The sequence below is a fragment of the Thunnus thynnus genome, chromosome 20, assembly GCF_963924715.1.
Source record: "Thunnus thynnus chromosome 20, fThuThy2.1, whole genome shotgun sequence".
NCBI classification, from domain to species: Eukaryota; Metazoa; Chordata; class Actinopteri; order Scombriformes; family Scombridae; genus Thunnus; species Thunnus thynnus.
In genome coordinates, this window is record NC_089536.1 from 1,765,385 (window position 1) to 1,784,336 (window position 18,952).

General features: G+C 39.3%; 1 protein-coding gene across 4 annotated transcripts in view; it reads right to left on the minus strand.

The window, feature by feature from the left end:
- The window catches only part of LOC137171612 (cGMP-dependent protein kinase 1-like), a 61,947-nt gene extending 43,354 nt beyond the window's left edge, over positions 1-18,593 (minus strand). For 2 of the 4 annotated variants that reach the window (XR_010924796.1, XR_010924795.1), the window contains exons 1-2: positions 14,459-16,579; positions 3,615-3,781 (exon numbers count right to left, since the gene is read on the minus strand). Coding sequence is in view for 2 of the 4 variants with exons in the window: in XM_067575634.1 (XP_067431735.1) it covers positions 3,615-3,781; positions 14,459-14,778 (487 nt within the window). In the remaining 2 variants the exon portion in view is untranslated. Of the gene's footprint in view, positions 1-3,614; positions 3,782-14,458; positions 16,580-18,327 lie in introns of those variants that run through there. The other 2 variants (XM_067575635.1, XM_067575634.1) reach the window with 2 other exon arrangements.
- Positions 18,594-18,952: the final 359 nt, after the last annotated feature.

Below are 18,952 nucleotides of genomic sequence, written 5' to 3' on the forward strand. Positions count from 1 at the left end.
TTTATTTCCAAATTTAACACTTTTTAATTGTTTTTATATGTCTTCATACTTGTGTTGCTTTTATATTCTGTTTTAATGCCTTTAATGCTCCATGTAAAGCACTTTGATTTGCCTTGTTGTTGAAATGTGCTACACAAATAAACCTGCCTTGACTTTGTACTGAAATTCTTTGAGAAATTTACAACGTCTGGGTCAAAGTCTGATCAATATGACGAGTGTGAAAAATTGTAAAGTTGATTGTTTGCTGTAAAGAGAACCACGTCACAGAACTACTCTCCAGAGAGTCACAATCTTATCGCTGTTATTAGTCTTTGGAGCCGTTTCTAAACAAACTAACGAGACCAAAACTCTTCATGATGAAGGAACATGTGACCCAGTGCAGCGGTGAGACTCACTGATGTGTTTTTAATAGTTTCTGGACAACAACGGAGGAATCAGATATATCAATAACAATACTTGTTAGTAGATCAGTTCATTGTTGGTTTGGATCCAAACATGAGATTTGTTGACAGGAATCAACTAATTTTTACTCTGAAACTTCAATCACATCTATCTATCATTGTCTCATCTATCTGGCGCTTCAACTAACTGATCATTTCAACGCTTTCATCTTTTCCTCTTCAACGTCTTTCAGTCTCTTCACGTCGACCCTTCAACTATTTACACTGCACACACTTAACACTGTCTGGTGTTTCTACTCACAGTTCAACTATTTTCAGTGTTTCCTCACAAACCGCCTGCAGGTTTTAAACTTAAAAGCTAAAATTTAACACTTCAAACCCTTTCAGAGCTTCAACTGTTTTAAATTCAACAACAGACTCACAAAAGTTCACTTTGTTTTTCTTCTTATTCTTCTTTTATTTGTTTATATTTTATGTTTCTGAAGCCTAAAAATAAACGTTTTAAGTTGTGGGGACCTGGTTTTTGTCCTCAGATATGAGGTGAGTCCTCACAATATGATCAATACAACACACACACACACAGCTTATTATCAGTTGTACAAACACACAGTGAGCAACATAAATCTGTGCCTGGCCGCCCACACCAGACTCCATTTAAAAAAGAGAGATTTTTAAAACTGCTTTTGTTAATTAGCTTACATCCCTTTTAATAAAATCCTGGCAAAAAGATATTTTTGCGATTGTGAGGACGCGTTCTTAAATTCAGCAGGGGTGTTATCCGCCCGGCAGCTTTTCCGTAGATATAAATGTCATCAGTTTGTTCACACCGCTCGCTGCCACCCACCGGCACAGAGGACTGGCCATCTGGAGGATTGTTGTCGAGCCGCTGTGAGTCCAAAAGCACCGAGACAAAAAGATTAAAAACGTCCTGAGTGGCTACATCTGACAAATACAACTTGACTGTCAGAGTGTTTGAAGGTTTCTAAAAGGCCATGTGACCCCTACTGAGATGTAAAGTTTAATTTGAATGATGCTTTACTGAAACATTTAATCCGTAAAGCTGTAATTCAATCCACAGTTTGAACAAAACTGCATTAATTAAATATAAGCTGATTTCACAGCTCAAATATGAGATAATAAATGATAAACTGTGACTGCCCGAATGCACATCAACCTGTGTTTTAAGTGGGAGGATCATGTCACTAAACAGGCCTCTTATATAACACACTAACCTCAAACACAGCTATAAATATAACAAAAGAGCTCTGTGTAAATACAGTACAGCCAGAAGAGCACAAAGCTGATTATAGAACAAACTGCATATAAACTGTAGATAAAGAAATCACACTGAGAGCATTTTCTGCCTTTTCCTCGTTTCTCATTGTAAAAATGCCAATTTATATTCTTTGATATGAATAAAAATGACAAATCGATGCTGCTTTCAGTTACATGTTTGTTCTTCTTCTGGTTGGTTTCCTGGTTGAAGCTGCTGATTAATGTCACCTTCAGTCATCAGCTTGATTCAGATTATTTTATTTTATCATAAAAGTAACCAACAGTTTTCATCATGTTTGTGTCTTCAGGTGTTAAAATGATCTGATAACAGTAGAGACGGTCGTTATAGTGATGAGTTATGTTGCTTTGTTGATGGCATTCATGGAATGAATTTAACTCCAGAAGAAAGAAATAAGAGTATTTATTAATACTGGTGGTTTAACCTGAGTCAAGCTTTCTAACCAAGTAGGGTCCATTTGATAGATTTGGTATTTTATTCCATATCAGCAAAACGTTTTAGTGAATGAATAGAAAATAAAACGGTACTTGAGCTGAAAGTGAGTTAAGTTTTCTAATAGTTATGAATGTTTATTGTCATTCAGATTTTTGTGGACGCTTAATGAGACACTCAACTTTGATATCATATATGCATTTTTATGATTTCAAGCCACGTTTCCAGAGGCTTTAATCAGCTCTCACAGATTTGAGTGATAAACCACAGAGACAGAAGAGAGAATGACGGCAGCGGAAACTTAAAGTGAAGAGCTGAGCCCGGATGTGGAGGTGAGCGTTCAGCAGCCTTCAGGCGTTCTGACATGTTACACAACACACGTTACGCCACTTTGATGCTTTTCTGGAAGACGACCAGCAGCTGAGAAAACTCGAGCCGAAAGGTCGAACAGAGCTCCGGGAAACTTCTGCAGCAACTTCACAGACTTTTCTCTGTTTGAGCTGGAAATGTCAAGATGCTCAGAGCCTCTAAAGAAGCAGCATCACACTCATTAAACAAAGAAACTTCACTTTCCAGGTCGCTTAGCTTCCTAATTTAATCTTTAATACACAAACATGGTTATAAAAGAAGCTGTATAATGAAAAGCTGCAGAAATCAAAGAGTAACTAAAGAAATTAGTTTTTTCTGTGTTGAGCAGTTTGATGTTTGAGCCTCCGACACCTTTTTAAAAATTTAAGTCGCAAAACCAAACTGATCAGTTTAGTTTGGAGAAATAAAACACGACTGCAGCTCTTCACTGGACCCTCACGAACAAAACAAGTCAACAAGTTAACAAAGAAAATTCAAGGTTATGACAAGTTTCATCTTAACACCCTAAACAAACATCCAAGTCTAAAAACCTTTAAGGCTGAAACAAGTTAAAATAAAAATAAAAAACTGTCAAGAACCTCTCACAACTAGTCAGAGTAAAACAACAGTTCACGTTAAAAATGCCTCACAACAGCAAGTCAAAGTAAAAAAAACCTCCTGAATGTCGAGTCAAGTCAGAGTCAGAAAACCCCTCATGATCTGCGAGTCGTAAAAAATGACTCACAAGTCTGAATAAAAAAACTCTCACAACCGAGAGACGTACGAGTCAACAAACCCTCAAGACCAGAACAAACAAGTTCACGTCAAAAAGTTCCTGAAAGTCGAGACAAGTCCTAGACTTAAAACCCTGGAGACAGAGACGAGCCTCCTGGCCAGGTCAACATCCGTTACTATGGAGACAAAATATGTCAACACTTTGACTGGTCTGAAACCAGTCAATAACCCTGAAGGTGGAGACAAGAAGGACTCAGAGAACTCCTCATGATCGAGACAACTGCAAGTCAAAAACACTTCAAGGACACATCGAGTCAGTCGTAAAACCCTCGAGACCTGGACAATAAAACCGAGACAAGTCAGAAACCTCTCGTGACCACAGTCACAAGCTTGTGTCTCCTCACCTTCCATCACGTAGACCAGAGAGCCCACGTCGCCCTCTTTGATGATGCAGGCGTCCTTCCCATAATCCACCGGGTACATGCAGTCCACGATCTCCTGAATCTGAGACAACTCCAGGTTCCTCATGAAGTCGTTGTCCAAGATGGCCTCCTTTATCAAGTCCTTCGACCTGCAGCAGCGGAGAGGAGAGGAGGTTAGTATATTCAGGATCGATGCGGCTCTGCCTGTGAGGCTAAATTCAGGGAACAAAAGTAAAAACCACAGATTAAATGATCTTTTTTATAAGTCCTGAAGAAATAAAATTATTGAATAATTCACAAGACAAAAGCTGATTTTGTGGAGCTGAAATGAGAAAATTCAATAGTATTACTCACCAATATGCATAATTTTTTATTTTTTTTAATGCACTTGACACTTGCTGCATTGTGTAGTTTAGATGGTATAAATATTTCTGTCAGCTTAAAGTTTTTCTACACTTATCAACAATTTTGCCTTAAAATATATTTTTTAACAGGACACATATCTACAGAGAGTCTTGAAATTAATGTTTTTTTTGTTTGCTTTGTGTAGAAATGATGAAATAATAATCCAGAAATACAACTAAGAAGTTGATGAGTCCAGCTGAGACAACTGTGGTGGTTAAACTATACAATATATATCTTATAAGTATGAATAATACACATATAATATAACTATACATACACATACATTAAATATTATGTATAATATGTGTGCAGTACATATAAAATAGACACACTGTACAATAATGACACAATAATATGACATATAATTGTAAAAGATGAAAAAGAATAATGTGATATAGTGTTTAATGCAAAATAAAAATTAATATTAAAGTATTATTATTATGTAGTAATATGAAGCAACATCATCTGATTCATGATGGAAAGTAGTTTTAAAAAAAAAAAAAAAGATTTCGTCTTTTTTTATTCCACACATTCTTCTTCCTTGTCAAAACCTGCCGCCTACATTACCCACAATGCACCAGGAGGTTGGGGTGTGTTATGCTAGTAGCGGCTAATGTAGCTTGGAGCTGCTAACCTCACTTCTTTCTAACTCCACACACCCAGATCTTTTTTATTTTTTTATTTTTCAGATTTATAGTCTTCAGCCCCAACTGACGCTGACTCAAGTGACATCATCAGTGACATCATCAGTGACATCATCAGTGACATCATCAGCTGCCTCTAGAGCCACAAAAAGGCTTTAAACTTTCACACAGAAACACATGGAAACATGCTGAGGTGCACTGGTGGAAAACGACTAAATCTTCTCTCTAAAAGTGATTTTCTATATTTTTCTTCATGTTTGGATCCAAACCAACAATGAACTGATCTACTACCAAGTATTGTGTGTGTATCAAAGCTGATATATCTGATTCCAGTTGTCCAGAAACTATTAAAAACACGTCAGTGAGTCACACGGCTGCACTGGGTCACATGTTCCTTCATCAGGAAGAGTTTTGGTCTCGTTAGTTTGTTTAGAAACGGCTCCAAAGACTAATAACAGCGATAAGATTGTGACTCTCTGGAGAGTAGTTCTGTGTACAGCAGACACTACTGAGCATGTGCGGGAAAGTGGTTCAGTTTACAGCTTCACTAGCTTGTTGTGCTTTGTACAAAACTTCTTTGAGAAATTTATAATGTAGTACAAAGTCAAGACTTTGTGATATATAATAATCTTATTGCTGTTTTTACTCTTTGGAGACATTTCTAAACAAACTAAAGATGAGATTTGCTGACGAGCAGAAAAATATGGAAAATCAGCAGAATGAACTTTAAGTTTACACTTCCTCCTCACACCTGACTGTCTGAAATAAAGTGCACACACAAAGTCAACAGTGACTTATAAAACAGACTGTTTCTCTGTGTGTGTGTTCAGGATGTCTAATAATGATTGTATCTGCACTGAAACACACTCACTGTTCATGTTGTGATGCAATCTGACTTCATATCTGCTTCACACACACACACACACACACACACACACACACACACACACACACACACACACACACACAGTGAGACAGTTGTGTTCATTGTTTCAGCCCTCAGGTCGTATAGTTTATGAACTCCCGACTGAACACTTAAACTGCAGCATCTGCAGCCGTCTGCTGCTAACTCACGCTGATTACTGCAGGATGGTGTTCCCTCAGTGTTTCCTGCACTAAAACATTTTATTCTATTAGGTCTGAAATTGAATTTGATCATCGTCTTTTCCAAAGTAAATTGCGAATTAGTGTGTTATAATTATATATTTTCTCAGCAGCTGGTGCCACACATTAACAGTCCTGCCATCAGATATCTGCAATATGGTTTTTATTTTCTTTTTTTCAGAGCTGAGGAGCAACTCCTTCCTCCTTCAAAACATGGACAAATGAAAAGCAGCCGAACATGGAGATGTATGAGTCTCTCTGTCTGCAGAGCCCCCCAGAGTCTCTGCAGAGAGAGAGAGAGAGAGACGAGGATATCACAGCTCAGCCAAAGGTTTCCTTCCTGTCAAGTCAATAAAGCACATTTTAATTGAAACGGACTGAAAGAGACAAACAGATGGAAGAAAAGATGAAGGGAGAAAATCACACGCAAACCCAAAAATCAACACTTCCAGCTGTCGACTGGATCAGAGTTTTGGTTTTGTTTCAAAAAACGGATCTGAAAACAGTTTCAAACAGTTCATGTAACAGCGTCCAAATCCTCCAGAGCATGTTCACAACTGATGATTAGAGATTTAATCAGGCTCCAAAATCCAGAGATCCATCCTCCATCTGGAGCCTGCAGCCAATCTTCATATATTGATCCTAATAATTACAGCTGCAATGAGCGATTGTCATTTAAAGCCCGTCCAGAGTGACGTCCTTGCATTTTAAAGAGTTTTTTCCTTCTACCACAAACATGCTTTTGCTAATCTGACAGATGGAAACATGCTAACAGCAACATATAGGCCTGTTTGGGAACCAATATAATGAGAAAAAAAATAAAAGCATCAGGAGAGCGAGACACTGTTAAAGCTTATCAGATGAGCTGCTGTTCTCTTTCAGACTTGTTTTTACACCGGATTTGTTTACATTTTGTTATATAGTCTCCATTGAATACATGTTGAATCAGCTGTTAGCAGCTCCTGTTTGCAGTGTAGCCATGGATATACAGACAACTATCACTGGATTTATTTGATATCGCGGAAAACTTGTGATGATTCTGTTCTGGTTCACTCTCAGCGCTCTCATAGCGTCGATTTCACAGAAAAAGCTGTAAAAAGCTGCTGTACACTACCTGCTCAGCACCAAACGGCAAACAGACACAGTTAGCTGCAGACTAGCTGGTGAACATAGTGGAGCATTTAACAGATAAAGAGCCTGATGTTTCCCTCAGGAGTTGGTACAGAGTGAAAACAGCTAAAAGAGAGTGAATATTGGACTCACATTCAGCAGGTGGACAGAAACACGACTCTGTTTGCTTCAACATATCAACTTAAAAGCTGATGATATGTCAGTGATGTGTTCACTACTTGTTTCTGATGGAAACTAGTGGACAAAACATGAAACTATGACTCCGAGAAGGATGAGTTTTGACTCTTCTTCACCTCACACAGTATATTTCCCTGAGTTTAGATGTCCAGAACCAGGAGTTCAATCACTGAGAAGCACAGAGAATATTTAATTTGCCTGTCATCATGTGACTGAAGTCCTCAGGTGACAACAACTGAACCACCTCCACAGAGAGCATGACATGTGGCTGAAAGCCTCAGAAACATCAAGTACATGTCTATCTTTTTACAAGCTTTTTGTTTTGAGAAGTTTGGGGGTTTTCTCATTCACTTCAACACAGTCTAGAGTTTTCTTTAGCAGCATTTAGTGGACATTAGAGGAACCGCTGCTGACTACTGATTGGCAGAAACATCCTCACTGCAGCTTGACCTCGTCTGACTCTTTCCTGTCTGAAACTTTGAAACTGAGACGACAGTTTGGCCCAAATTAAATTCACAGAAGAAATATTAGTTTTGTGAGAAATTTCTTGGGCGAGGCGGCCGACGGTCCTTTCTGAGGCTATAAAGTGCTCTGGGATAAGAGATAACTCTGTTGTAAGGAGGAAAAAAAGACACCTAAAGGTCTTCCTACGAATAGATTGAGGCTTTTATTGCATCCAGTGGATGAGATGAGCGCCGAGAGGATCTGTTAGAGCTGGATTTTATTTTGGTTTATCTGCAGAGGAAGAAATATTTCAGCCCAGGTTCAACATCTGCATGTAAATTGGACTCAGGAGGAAACCAGCTTCAATGAAGACACATTGTGGCCAGACTGAGGGGGATGATAGAGTAGATCCTCATATTATTACTGCAAGAGTCACAGAAGAAGGAGGGAGAGGGTAGAAGAGAGGTAAAATGCAGGAGAGAGTGAAGAAAAACAAAAGTCAACAGAAAGACAGAGGCTGGGTTTAGATTTTGGAGAGAAAGAAAAAGATGAAAAAGACAAATGACAGAGATAAAATAGAAGGAAAACAGGATGAGAGGAACAGAAGAGCAGTGAGATACATGAGAGAAGGCAAAAATAACTAAAGAGAAAAGAGTAAAATGAATGGAAAAAGGTAAAAAGAAAGAAAAAATGAATTGCAACAGTCAAAGTGGAGAGAAAAACAACGCGACAGAGCTGAAAAAACAAAACACAATAAATAAAGACACATGTACAGACGAGAGATGAACAGAAATTTGAAGAGGTCAAGTCAGGAAGGAGAGAAGTAAAGAAGGAAAACTAGGAAAATGAGAAAGAGACAAAGTGACAGAAAGAATAGAATAGATTTAGATTTTTTTTAAGATCTGAAAGGAGGATACGGGATCATATCCTGCACTCAGATCAGTTTCCATCCAACTGTGAGCAGAAGTTTGAGCAGAAGAAAACCTGAATGAACTCGGTAGAAAGTCAGGAACATCATCAAAACAAATGGAATAGTCATCATCGCACAGAAAACTGTGAGTGAGTACAACAGCATGAAAGCCAGGACAAACCTCTTAACAACTAAAAATATCATCACTGCCAGTAGAAATGTCATCTCTACAAGTAGAAACCTTGGTACAGGTAAAAACATCATCGCTACATGTAAATACATTAAAACCACAAGTAAACCTGACATCTCTACAAGTAGAAACATCATTGCTACAAGTATAAATGTCATCACTACAACTAAAAATGTCATCACTACAGGTACAAACATTGCTACAAGTGGAAACATTGCTACAAGTAAAAATGTCATTTCAAGTATAATGACATTATAAACGTCATTGCTACAAGAAGAAACATGCTACAAGTATAAATGTCATTTCTACAAGTTGAAACGTCATCACTACAGGTAGAAACATGATACAAGTAAAAACGTCATCACTACAAGTAGGAACATGCTACAAGTAAATGTCATTGTAAGTATAATGACATTATAAATGTCATTGCTACAAGATCATCATCAACACTACAAGTAGAAACATCATGGCTACAAGTAGAAACATCATGTCTACAAGTAGAAACATCATCGCTACAAGTAGAAACATCATCGCTACAAGTAGAAACATCATGTCTACAAGTAGAAACATCATCACTACAAGTAGACACATTATGTCTACAAGTAGAAACATCATCGCTACAAGTAGAAACATTATGTCTACAAGTAGAAACATCATCACTACAAGTAGACACATTATGTCTACAAGTAGAAACATCATGTCTACAAGTAGAAACATCATCACTACAAGTAGAAACATCATCACTACAAGTAGACACATCATGTCTACAAGTAGAAACATCATGTCTACAAGTAGAAACATCATCACTACAAGTAGAAACATCAACACTACAAGTAGAAACATCATGGCTACAAGTAGAAACATCATGGCTACAAGTAGAAACATCGTCACTACAAGTAGAAACATCATCACTACAAGTAGAAACATCAACACTACAAGTAGAAACATCATGGCTACAAGTAGAAACATCAACACTACAAGTAGAAACATCATGGCTACAAGTAGAAACATCGTCACTACAAGTAGAAACATCATCACTACAAGTAGAAACATGTCTACAAGTAGACACGTCATGGCTACAAGTAGAAACATCATGTCTACAAGTAGAAACATCATGGCTACAAGTAGAAACATCATGGCTACAAGTAGAAACTTCCTAGAGGAAGAATTTTTCCTGCACACCTGAACTGTGGTTCATGATGTGGATGATTTTGGTCTTGTGGATGGAACCACATCAGTTTCTGCATTAAGCCTTCAGTCAGCAGCAGATATGTGACTCCTGTGTCATCAGCTGATCATTAACTTGTGACGAGCTGAAAACGCTTATGAAGCGTTACTGCAGACAGCAGGAGAGCTGGTGGGTGTTCACAGCCCACACACACTCGACTGTAATACTTTTATTAATGTTTGAAAATCTCACACACACACACACACACACACACACAGACACACACACACACACACACACACACAGGCTGCAGGACGCTGACAGAGAGAAGTGGTGGGATGGTAAATGAAACCCTGTCAAAGCTCTGAGGTCTGTGTGTGTCTGTGTGTGTGTGTGTGTGTGTGTGTGTGTGTGTGTGTATGTGTGTGTGTGTGTGTGTGTGTGGGCGGACCACATGGATTAAGAACCAACACAGTGGCTGTTATTGCTGCTGTGGACAGACAGAACAATACATTATCATATACTGATCTCTGGAAAATGGATGCTAGCAAGGGGAGCGTACACATAAAGCAGCATTTAAAAAGAGGATAAAGTGATTTAATATTTCTTTTCCACTGACTTGGAGGCAAAATGATGATGTGAGTGATGATTCACTACAATTACAGACGAAATGCAACTGCTACAAGTAGAAACATCATGGCTACAAGTACAGTACCAGTCAAAAGTTTAGACGCACCTTCTCATTCAAGGGTTTTTCTTTATTTTCACTATTTCCTACATTGTAGAACAGAACTGAAGACATCAAAACTATAAAATAACACATGGAATCATTCCTCAGAGTCACCACTGTTTGTCTTGATGACAGCTTTGTAAAATCTGAACCAGCTTCATGAAGTCGTCACCTGGATGGTTTTCAGTTAACAGGTGAGCCTTGTCAAAAGTTAACTGGTGGAATTTCTTATATTATGGCAACAACCGCTCAGCTAATTAAAGAGACACGACGTCCATCATTACTTTAAGACATCAGTCAATCTGGAAAACAACTCTGAAAGTTTCAAGTGCCGTCGCAAAAACCATCAAACACTGTGATGTGAAACTTGCTCTCATGAAGACCAAACCAGTAAAAAGGAAAAACCGAGAGTTACTCTGCTGCTGAGGAGAAGTTCATTCGTGTAACCAGCCTCAGAAATCACCAATTAACACCTCAGATTAGAGCCCACATCAATGCTTCCCAGAGTTCAAACAGCAGACGCATCTCAACATCAACTGTTCGGAGGAGACTGTGTGAATCAGGTCGTTATGGTGGAGAAACCACGACTGAAGGAGACCAATAAGAAGAAGAGAAATGAAACACAAGGAACGGACATTAGACCAGTGGAAATCTCTATTTTGGTCTGATGAGTCCAAATTTGAGATTTCGGTGGACTGTTGGTTGAATAAAATGAGCAATCTGAATATTTCATCTTTGACGGTCACCAACACTGATTACAAAAAAAAAAAAGCAATACACTAAAACATTTTAGGAATCTAAATTGTCTAATATTTCACGTTATTCTGCAAAAATAAAATGTGCAAAACATCTGTATTTGAAGCTATTAAGAGACTTTGGACAAAAACACAGTTTTAACCAAATGGAAATTTTAACAAATTTTCCTGAAAATGATCAGTATAAATTGTAGTGAATGTTTGTTTCCATCCACTGCTGCTGTGTGAATATCAGCAGATAAACAGCAGGTGGCGCTAATCCTCCAGTCGGTGCCATTAAACCATTGCAGAAGAAGAAGACACGACGAGACGACGTCATTAAAAGAGCTCAAACGATGGAAAACATGATGGAAATATGACGTTTCTGTTAGTTTCATGTATTGATGTGAGGAAGGTTATAGTCTCCTCATCATCGCTCCACACAGATCTGATGTTTTCAGCTCTTCAGTGACGTTTAGGTCACATGATTCATGTACGTCATCATTTATTCACTCAGTCTGTTTACATTTACTTTATATTCACACAGATACTGTTACACCTCAGACAACAGGAAACTCAGATTTTGCCCTTTTTTTTTTGGAATTTCTGGTGTGCCCACTCAGATTTTATGAAGCACAAACTGAAGACGTTCATTAGAACAGGTGCATGGAGACACACTTAATGCTGTGAGCAGTAAAAACTCCTTTCACCTTCATCTTTTGAGGGTGGAAGCAGAAATCTCAGATATCTCCAAACCTGAACATATAAAACCAAAATTATCAGACTGATGAGACACTAGAGAGAAGAGAGGAAACTCCATATTCAGCATGTAAATATTCCCTCTTAGAGCAATTAAATGGTTTCCTTCTCCTCCACCTGCACAGTGAGGACTGAGGGGAGCATTTTGTTCAACAGGGGAAAAAAATGATGTTTGAAAGTTTTAATCTGTCTGGAATCCTGCTGCCTCCACCCATCTGCCTGCTTTTAATCAGCCTTTCACTACAGCAGACTGCCGATCTCCATGAGAACAGACTGACTTCCTGAGCATCCACAACCAGCTCAAACAGTTACACCAGCAACCAGAGGTATTCAGATCCTTTACTGCAGTAAAAGTACCAATACAGCAATGTAAAAATACTCCTTTACAAGTAAAAATCCTGCATGAAAAATCCTCCTACAGTAAAAGTACATAAGTATTATGAGCTTGATGTAGTTAAAGTATTGCAGTAAAAGTACATAAGTATTATGAGCTTGATGTAGTTAAAGTATTGCAGTAAAAGTACATAAGTATTATGAGCTTGATGTAGTTAAAGTATTGCAGTAAAAGTACATAAGTATTATGAGCTTGATGTAGATAAAGTATTGCAGTAAAAGTAGTGGTTTGGTCCCTCTGACTGATATATTATTATATATGACATCATTAGATTATTAATAGTGAAGCATCAGTGTTAGAGCAGCATGTTACTGTTGTAGCTGCTGGAGGTGGAGCTAGTTTACACTACTTTATATACAGTTAGCTAGTTTAGTCCAGTGGTTCCCAACCTAGGGGTCGGGCCCCTCCAAAGGGTCAGCAGATAAATCTGAGGGGTCGTGAGATGATTAATGGGAGAGGAAAGAAGAAAAAACAAAGTTCTGATACACAAATCTGTTTTCATAGACATGTGAAATGTCACCCCGACTACACACTGCTTTTTGTAAGACGTCAAAAGCCAAAAAGGTTGGAAACCACTGGTTTCATCTTTAACAATGTGTTGTATTTTAAAAGCTTGTTATATTATCCATTGTGTCAAATCTTCATCTGAAAAGTAATGTGGTATAACTGTGACACATGTAGAGAATGTCAGCACTGACTCAGTTATGTCAGTTACAGAGCAACTAACATGAGCTAACATTAGCCACCAAAAGCACATCTACATACTCCCACTGATTATGGAAAACAACAAAATCTGTAACCATAATTATACAGATGACACACAAATTTACATAACCGTATCACCAGGGGACTGTGGTCCAATACAAGAACTTAGTAAGTGCATTGAACAAATCAACGATTGGATGTGCCAGAATTTTCTTCAACTAAACAAAGATAAAACTGAAGTAATTGTTTTTGGAGCCAAGGAAGAACGTTTAAAAGTCAGCACTCAGCTTCAATCGATAATGTTAAAAACTACAAAGCCAGAAATCTTGGTGTAGTCATGGACTCAGACCTGAATTTCAGACAATTTAAGACAATTACAAAGTAATTCATATCACTCCAGTTCTCAGATCTTTACACTGGCTTCCTGTCTGTCAAATAATTGATTTTAAAATACTGCTGTTGGTTTATAAAGCACTGAATGGTTTAGAGCCAAAATACATCTCTGATCTGCTGCTACATTATGAAGCATCCTGACCTCTCAGGTGGTCTGGATCAGGTCTGGATCAGGTCTGCTTTCTGTCCCTAGAGTCAAAACTAAACCTGGAGAAGCAGCGTTCAGTTTTTATGCTCCACATATCTGAACAAACTCCCAGAAAACTGAAGGTCTGCTGCAATTCTCAGTTCTTTAAATCACAGCTGAAGACTCTTCTGTTTGCATTTTGTTAAATCAAATAATTATTAATTTCTTACGCTGCACTGTAACTTTTATTCTTGTATTTTATATTTCTTATTTTATTTGAGCTTGTTTTTATTTTCTATTCTCCTGGCTCTTTAATGACTTTTAATTGTATTTAAATGTACTTTCATGGTGTCATTTAAATACAATACAATTTGCACTTTATCTCAATGCTTTTAATGTAAAGCACCTTGAATTGGCTTGTTGCTGAAATGTGCTGTATAAATAAAATTGCCTTAATTCCAGCGTCTTCACTGTGAATATTTTCTCTTTAGTCCTCTTTGACAGTAAACTGAATATCTTTGGGTTGTGGACAAAACAAGACTTTTGAGGATGCCAGTTTGGGCTTCGGGTAACAGTGATCTACATTTTTCACCATTTTCTGACATTTTTTAGCCCGAAAGACTAATCGATTCATCGAGAAAATAACTGACAGCATTGAGAGCAGGTTGAAGCTCTGACTTTTGACCTTCCTCAAGTTTTAGAACTTTGACCATGTTTAACATCTGACAGCAGAACAAGACATAAATAACTTAAAACCACTAAAAGCAGAATATGTGCCCTTCAACCACACACAGACATGAAGTGGACCTACTGAGGACTCTTGGGGTAGAAGGGCAGGGTGACGTGGCTGAGGTCGCTGATGTCGCAGGCGGTGGGCTCGGCGGAGATGGCCTGCCGCTTGCTGCGGTGCTGGTCCGGCTGGAGGACGAGACTCTGCTGCTGGGCCTGGACCTGCTGGGCGGTGGCGGGCCGGATCACGGACCGGTACTTGTCCAGCTCGTTCTGCAGCCGCTGGATCAGCTCATCCTTCTGATCCAGCTCCAGCTCCAGCTCATCAATCAGGGCGTCGCGCTGCCGCAGCTCCTCGATCTTCTCCTGCAGGGCATACTGCAGGTCCCGCAGGGTCCCCATGGGTTCTCTGGGGGGTCCCTGAGGTATTACCAGAGTTCCTAAGCCTTTTGAGGTTCTTCTGCAGGCCCCAGATTTCCTTTGGGTCTTGAGGTTCCCTATAGGGTTCCTCAACGCGCTTAGCGATTTCTTCTTGGGATCCTCAAGGTCCTTAGCTGTCCCCAGATTTCCTTTGGTTCTTAAGGGTTCCCAGGGTTCATATGAGGTTCCCAGGGCACTTATGAGTTTCGTGTCAGGTTCTTCAAGGTCTATTTACATCCTCCAACTTGCTCTGAGTCTCGTTCTAGGATTCCTAAGGGTTCATTGACTTCCTCAGAGTCTTTGTGATTTCTAGAGTTCACAATGGTTCTCCTGAGGGCTTCAAAACCTAAACCACCCCTTCCTGTGGGGTTCTCAGTGTTCCTTTGAGATCTATTGCAATCCTCAGAACTTCACAGGAGTCTTGAAGCAACACCAGTTCTTCCGAAAGTTCCTCAGGAGATTCCCAGCAGTCCCTGGATTTCCTGGGGTTTCTCAAAGGTCCCTCTAGGGTTTCTAAGAAGGTTTTTTTTAAAGGTTCCTCCAGCGTTGTTTGTATTATTAAGTTATATACAGGGTTGCTTTTAGGATCTAAAGGTTCCTCTGTAATCCAAGAAGTGTTCCTTGTTTTTTTTGAGGCACTTCAAGGTTCCCCAGGGTGCCTCATACTGTCGGATTTCTCCAAGAACTCAGGGTTCCTTAGAGTCCAAGGTTCTGCTCCTTCTTCCAGAAAAAAATGATTTTAGAAGATTAAGAAAATAACTTTAGTTGGAAAACAGGATGAGATAACTGAAAATAACACCTGTGTCTTTCTTCAGGTTCTCAAAATTAAACTCTGATGTCGAACAGATCGAGAGCTGTGAACCTCCACCGGGGTTTCCTCTCCTCTGGGAAATATAACTTCAGAAGATATATCAGGTGGAAAAAAACAGAACAAATTACCAGCAGGCTTACCTCCAGGTTCGAGGTAAATTGTTTTCATACAAAAAGCAGTTTGGAAGAAAAGTTGAAAATGAGTCCTCAGAGATCAAATATACATCCACAGGTTCCAGGATTTTCACTTCAAATCAATAAAACAAGACTGTGTGGAAATTATGAGACAACCAGGACTGTTGGGTGTCTCCAGGATCCGTGCAGCATTTATTAATTTATTCCTCGGAGTTTTAAAGTAGCAGGAACCTCCTGCAGCATCCAGATGTGAGATAATCAGAAGCGCAAAACAGGAGCTGTGAGACATAAATCAGAAAACATCCTCTGGCTTTAAATCATGAAAGCTCAGTCAGGTGATGGAGTAAAAGTAGAAAACGTGTCGTGAGGAAGGGAAGGATGATTGATTGTAATATCAGAATAATAAATAAGAAAAAACACAAAGCGATAAAAACGATCCAATAGGAGCGAATCAGAGCCGCAGGAATCCAGAATAAATGTGTCACATCAGGAAGGAAGAAAGCGTCTGTAAACGGGGAATATTCCGGTTTGAAATGAATGAAAAATCATGAGTTGTTGAGTTTCAGGCTGGAGGACTCGGAGGAGAACAGCAGTGACTCGCGGGGGATGAGCACCTGCAGATCTGCTCCAGTTTAATCGCCTTCATTAGTTCAATTAGTTTAATGCGGAGCAGCAGGAGGTTTGACGGAGGAGTGAAGCCGAGACTGAAACGCGACTCTGCAGGAGCTCGAAAAGTTGGTTTTCGTCTCAACTGCTCCTCCTCCTGATCTCTCTATCAGTGTCTCCTGGTCTTCATCGTCATTATAACTGCTGTTGGTTTATAATGACTGAACCCGAAATCTTCCTCATTTTTATGTCAATGTAGTGACAGCAGTGAATGAAAAAATACTATAATTACTAGTTATTTGGCTTTTAGATGTGTGCACGTGTGTGTGTGTGTGTATTTCAGTAAAAGTATCAATACAGCAATGTAAAAATACTCCATCACAAGTTATCTGCTTTTTGTAAGACGTCAAAAGACAAAAAGGTTGGAAACCACTGGTTTCATCTTTAACAATGTGTTGTATTTTAAAAGCTTGTTATATTATCCATTGTGTCAAATCTTCATCTGAAAAGTAACTAAAGCTGTCAAATAAATGTAGTGGAGTAGAAAGTACAATATTTCCCTCTGAAATCACATGGAAATACTCAATTTAAGTACAAGTACCTCAAAACTGTACTTGAGGACAGTACTTGGTTACTTTCCTCCACCATTAACCCTCCGTTCCTCCCACTTTTTGTGCTTTATAACTTGTTGCCTATAAGAGCTCATTAGCAATGTCAGTCAAGGTATTTCAAAAATATATAATCACTTACACATTACATACAGTATTACTTAATTAAAAAGCAATTACATCTCCTTTGGTACTCATGTACAGTGTGTTTTTAGAGTTTTTTCTCTGAAAACAGCTGCCTGCTGCAGCCAGAACGAGGCTATGAGAGCGCTGAGAGCTAAACAACGAGCTGAAACTCACTATTACGCCATTTTCTATGTTATCATGGTGGAAATATTGATGATACCTGCTTTAAAATGCAACACAAACAAAAAACACATAAATTATTTTGAATTGAATTGAATGTTGTGACCCATCAGACATACAGTAGCCTACTGTGCAAAAGTTTGAGGCACTTTAGATGTTTAGATTCTTCTCCATAATGAAACAGCATCAGGGAGGCGTCTGATCATCTGCAGCAGGACGACGAGCCCAAACATCCAGCCAGAGTCATAAAGAACTATCTTCATCAACAAGAAGAACAAGGAGTCCTGCATCAGATGGTCTCCGATCTCAACATCATGGAGTCAGTCTGGGATTAACATGAAGAGACAGAAGAAGAACTGTGGCAACTTCTCCAAGATGCAAGAACAACTGCCTAAAACTTTTGCACAGTTCATATTGGGCCCCTGTGTCTTAGATCAACCACCAAACACACAGTGTGAGCCTGTGATTAAGCGTCAATGTTCACTTTAATGAATTCATCTTTTAGACTGAACAATGTTGATCATCAGAACATCTTAAAGAACTGAACTGAGGATTAGAATAAGACAAAGCTAGAGGACGCTGCTGTCTGCTGTCCTGTAGTTCCCCCTGCTGGCTGATCATTGTCATTACAACTCACTGCAGCTTTTCAGGAGACAAACTGCGGATTTAAATAAGAATTCCCTAAATTCGTATTTTATGACAAACAGACGGCTCCAAGAACATCTTTAAACCTGTTTTCTGACTGTTTATTCAACAAATCACTCTTGTCCTTCTATAAATATTGAGCTCCTCCATCTTGGTTTTTAGATTCCCAAACTGCATGTTCTTTGATGTTTAATAAAACATGTTATACAGATCACCTCATTAAACTGTGTATTTACAACTTTGTCACATATAAAAAAGAAACAAATTTATAACAGAGTGAATTAAAAAAAACTTCCAAAAAGTGTTGAAACTTGTGAACACATTAGTTTGGATAAATATCATTTCGTTTACATATCTGTAAATTATAATCTGTATGATATATAATGGAGTCGGTCAGCAGGTCTCAGGTGTGTTAACTCACCTGTGTGTTTTGGAGAACCTCCGCAGCTCCGTCTCCTCCACCGGCTCCGCGGACACCCCCGCTGCCCGCCGGGTGCGCCGGCCGTCCGGCCAGCAGAGCCCGCGGCCCCGCAGCACCGACTGACACTTGTGTAGCTTCCTCCGCAGCTCCGCCGCCTCTTCCTCCTTCTCCCGCAGCCTCCGCTCCATCTGCCCGATCCGCTCATCCTTCAGCCGGAGCAGCCGGGCAAAGTCCGCCTCCAGCCCGCTCATCCTCCGGTCCTCCGGTCCTCCGGGGCTCCGCTGAGTTTCCTCTAGAGAGAAACAGAGTCCCAAAGTATCTCCAGAAATGTGGAAAAATCCTGAAAGAAGTCTGGAATTCAGGTTCAAGGTGAGCTGGGTCCGAGAGAGAAAAACTGACACTTGTTTCAGATCGATTGATCAGTTTTCAGTTCGGTCTGATCAGTGATTCAGAGGCAGCAGGTGAGACTGAGAGAGAGAGGACGTCCAATCAGAGTGCTTCCTCTGAACAGTCCGAAATATAAAACCCTGCCAGAGAAATATGATTAATATGAAAGAAGAGGCAACACTTCACTTCAAGTCCCTTCTAGCATTTATAATCAGTCTGTAATCAGCTAATAAATGTT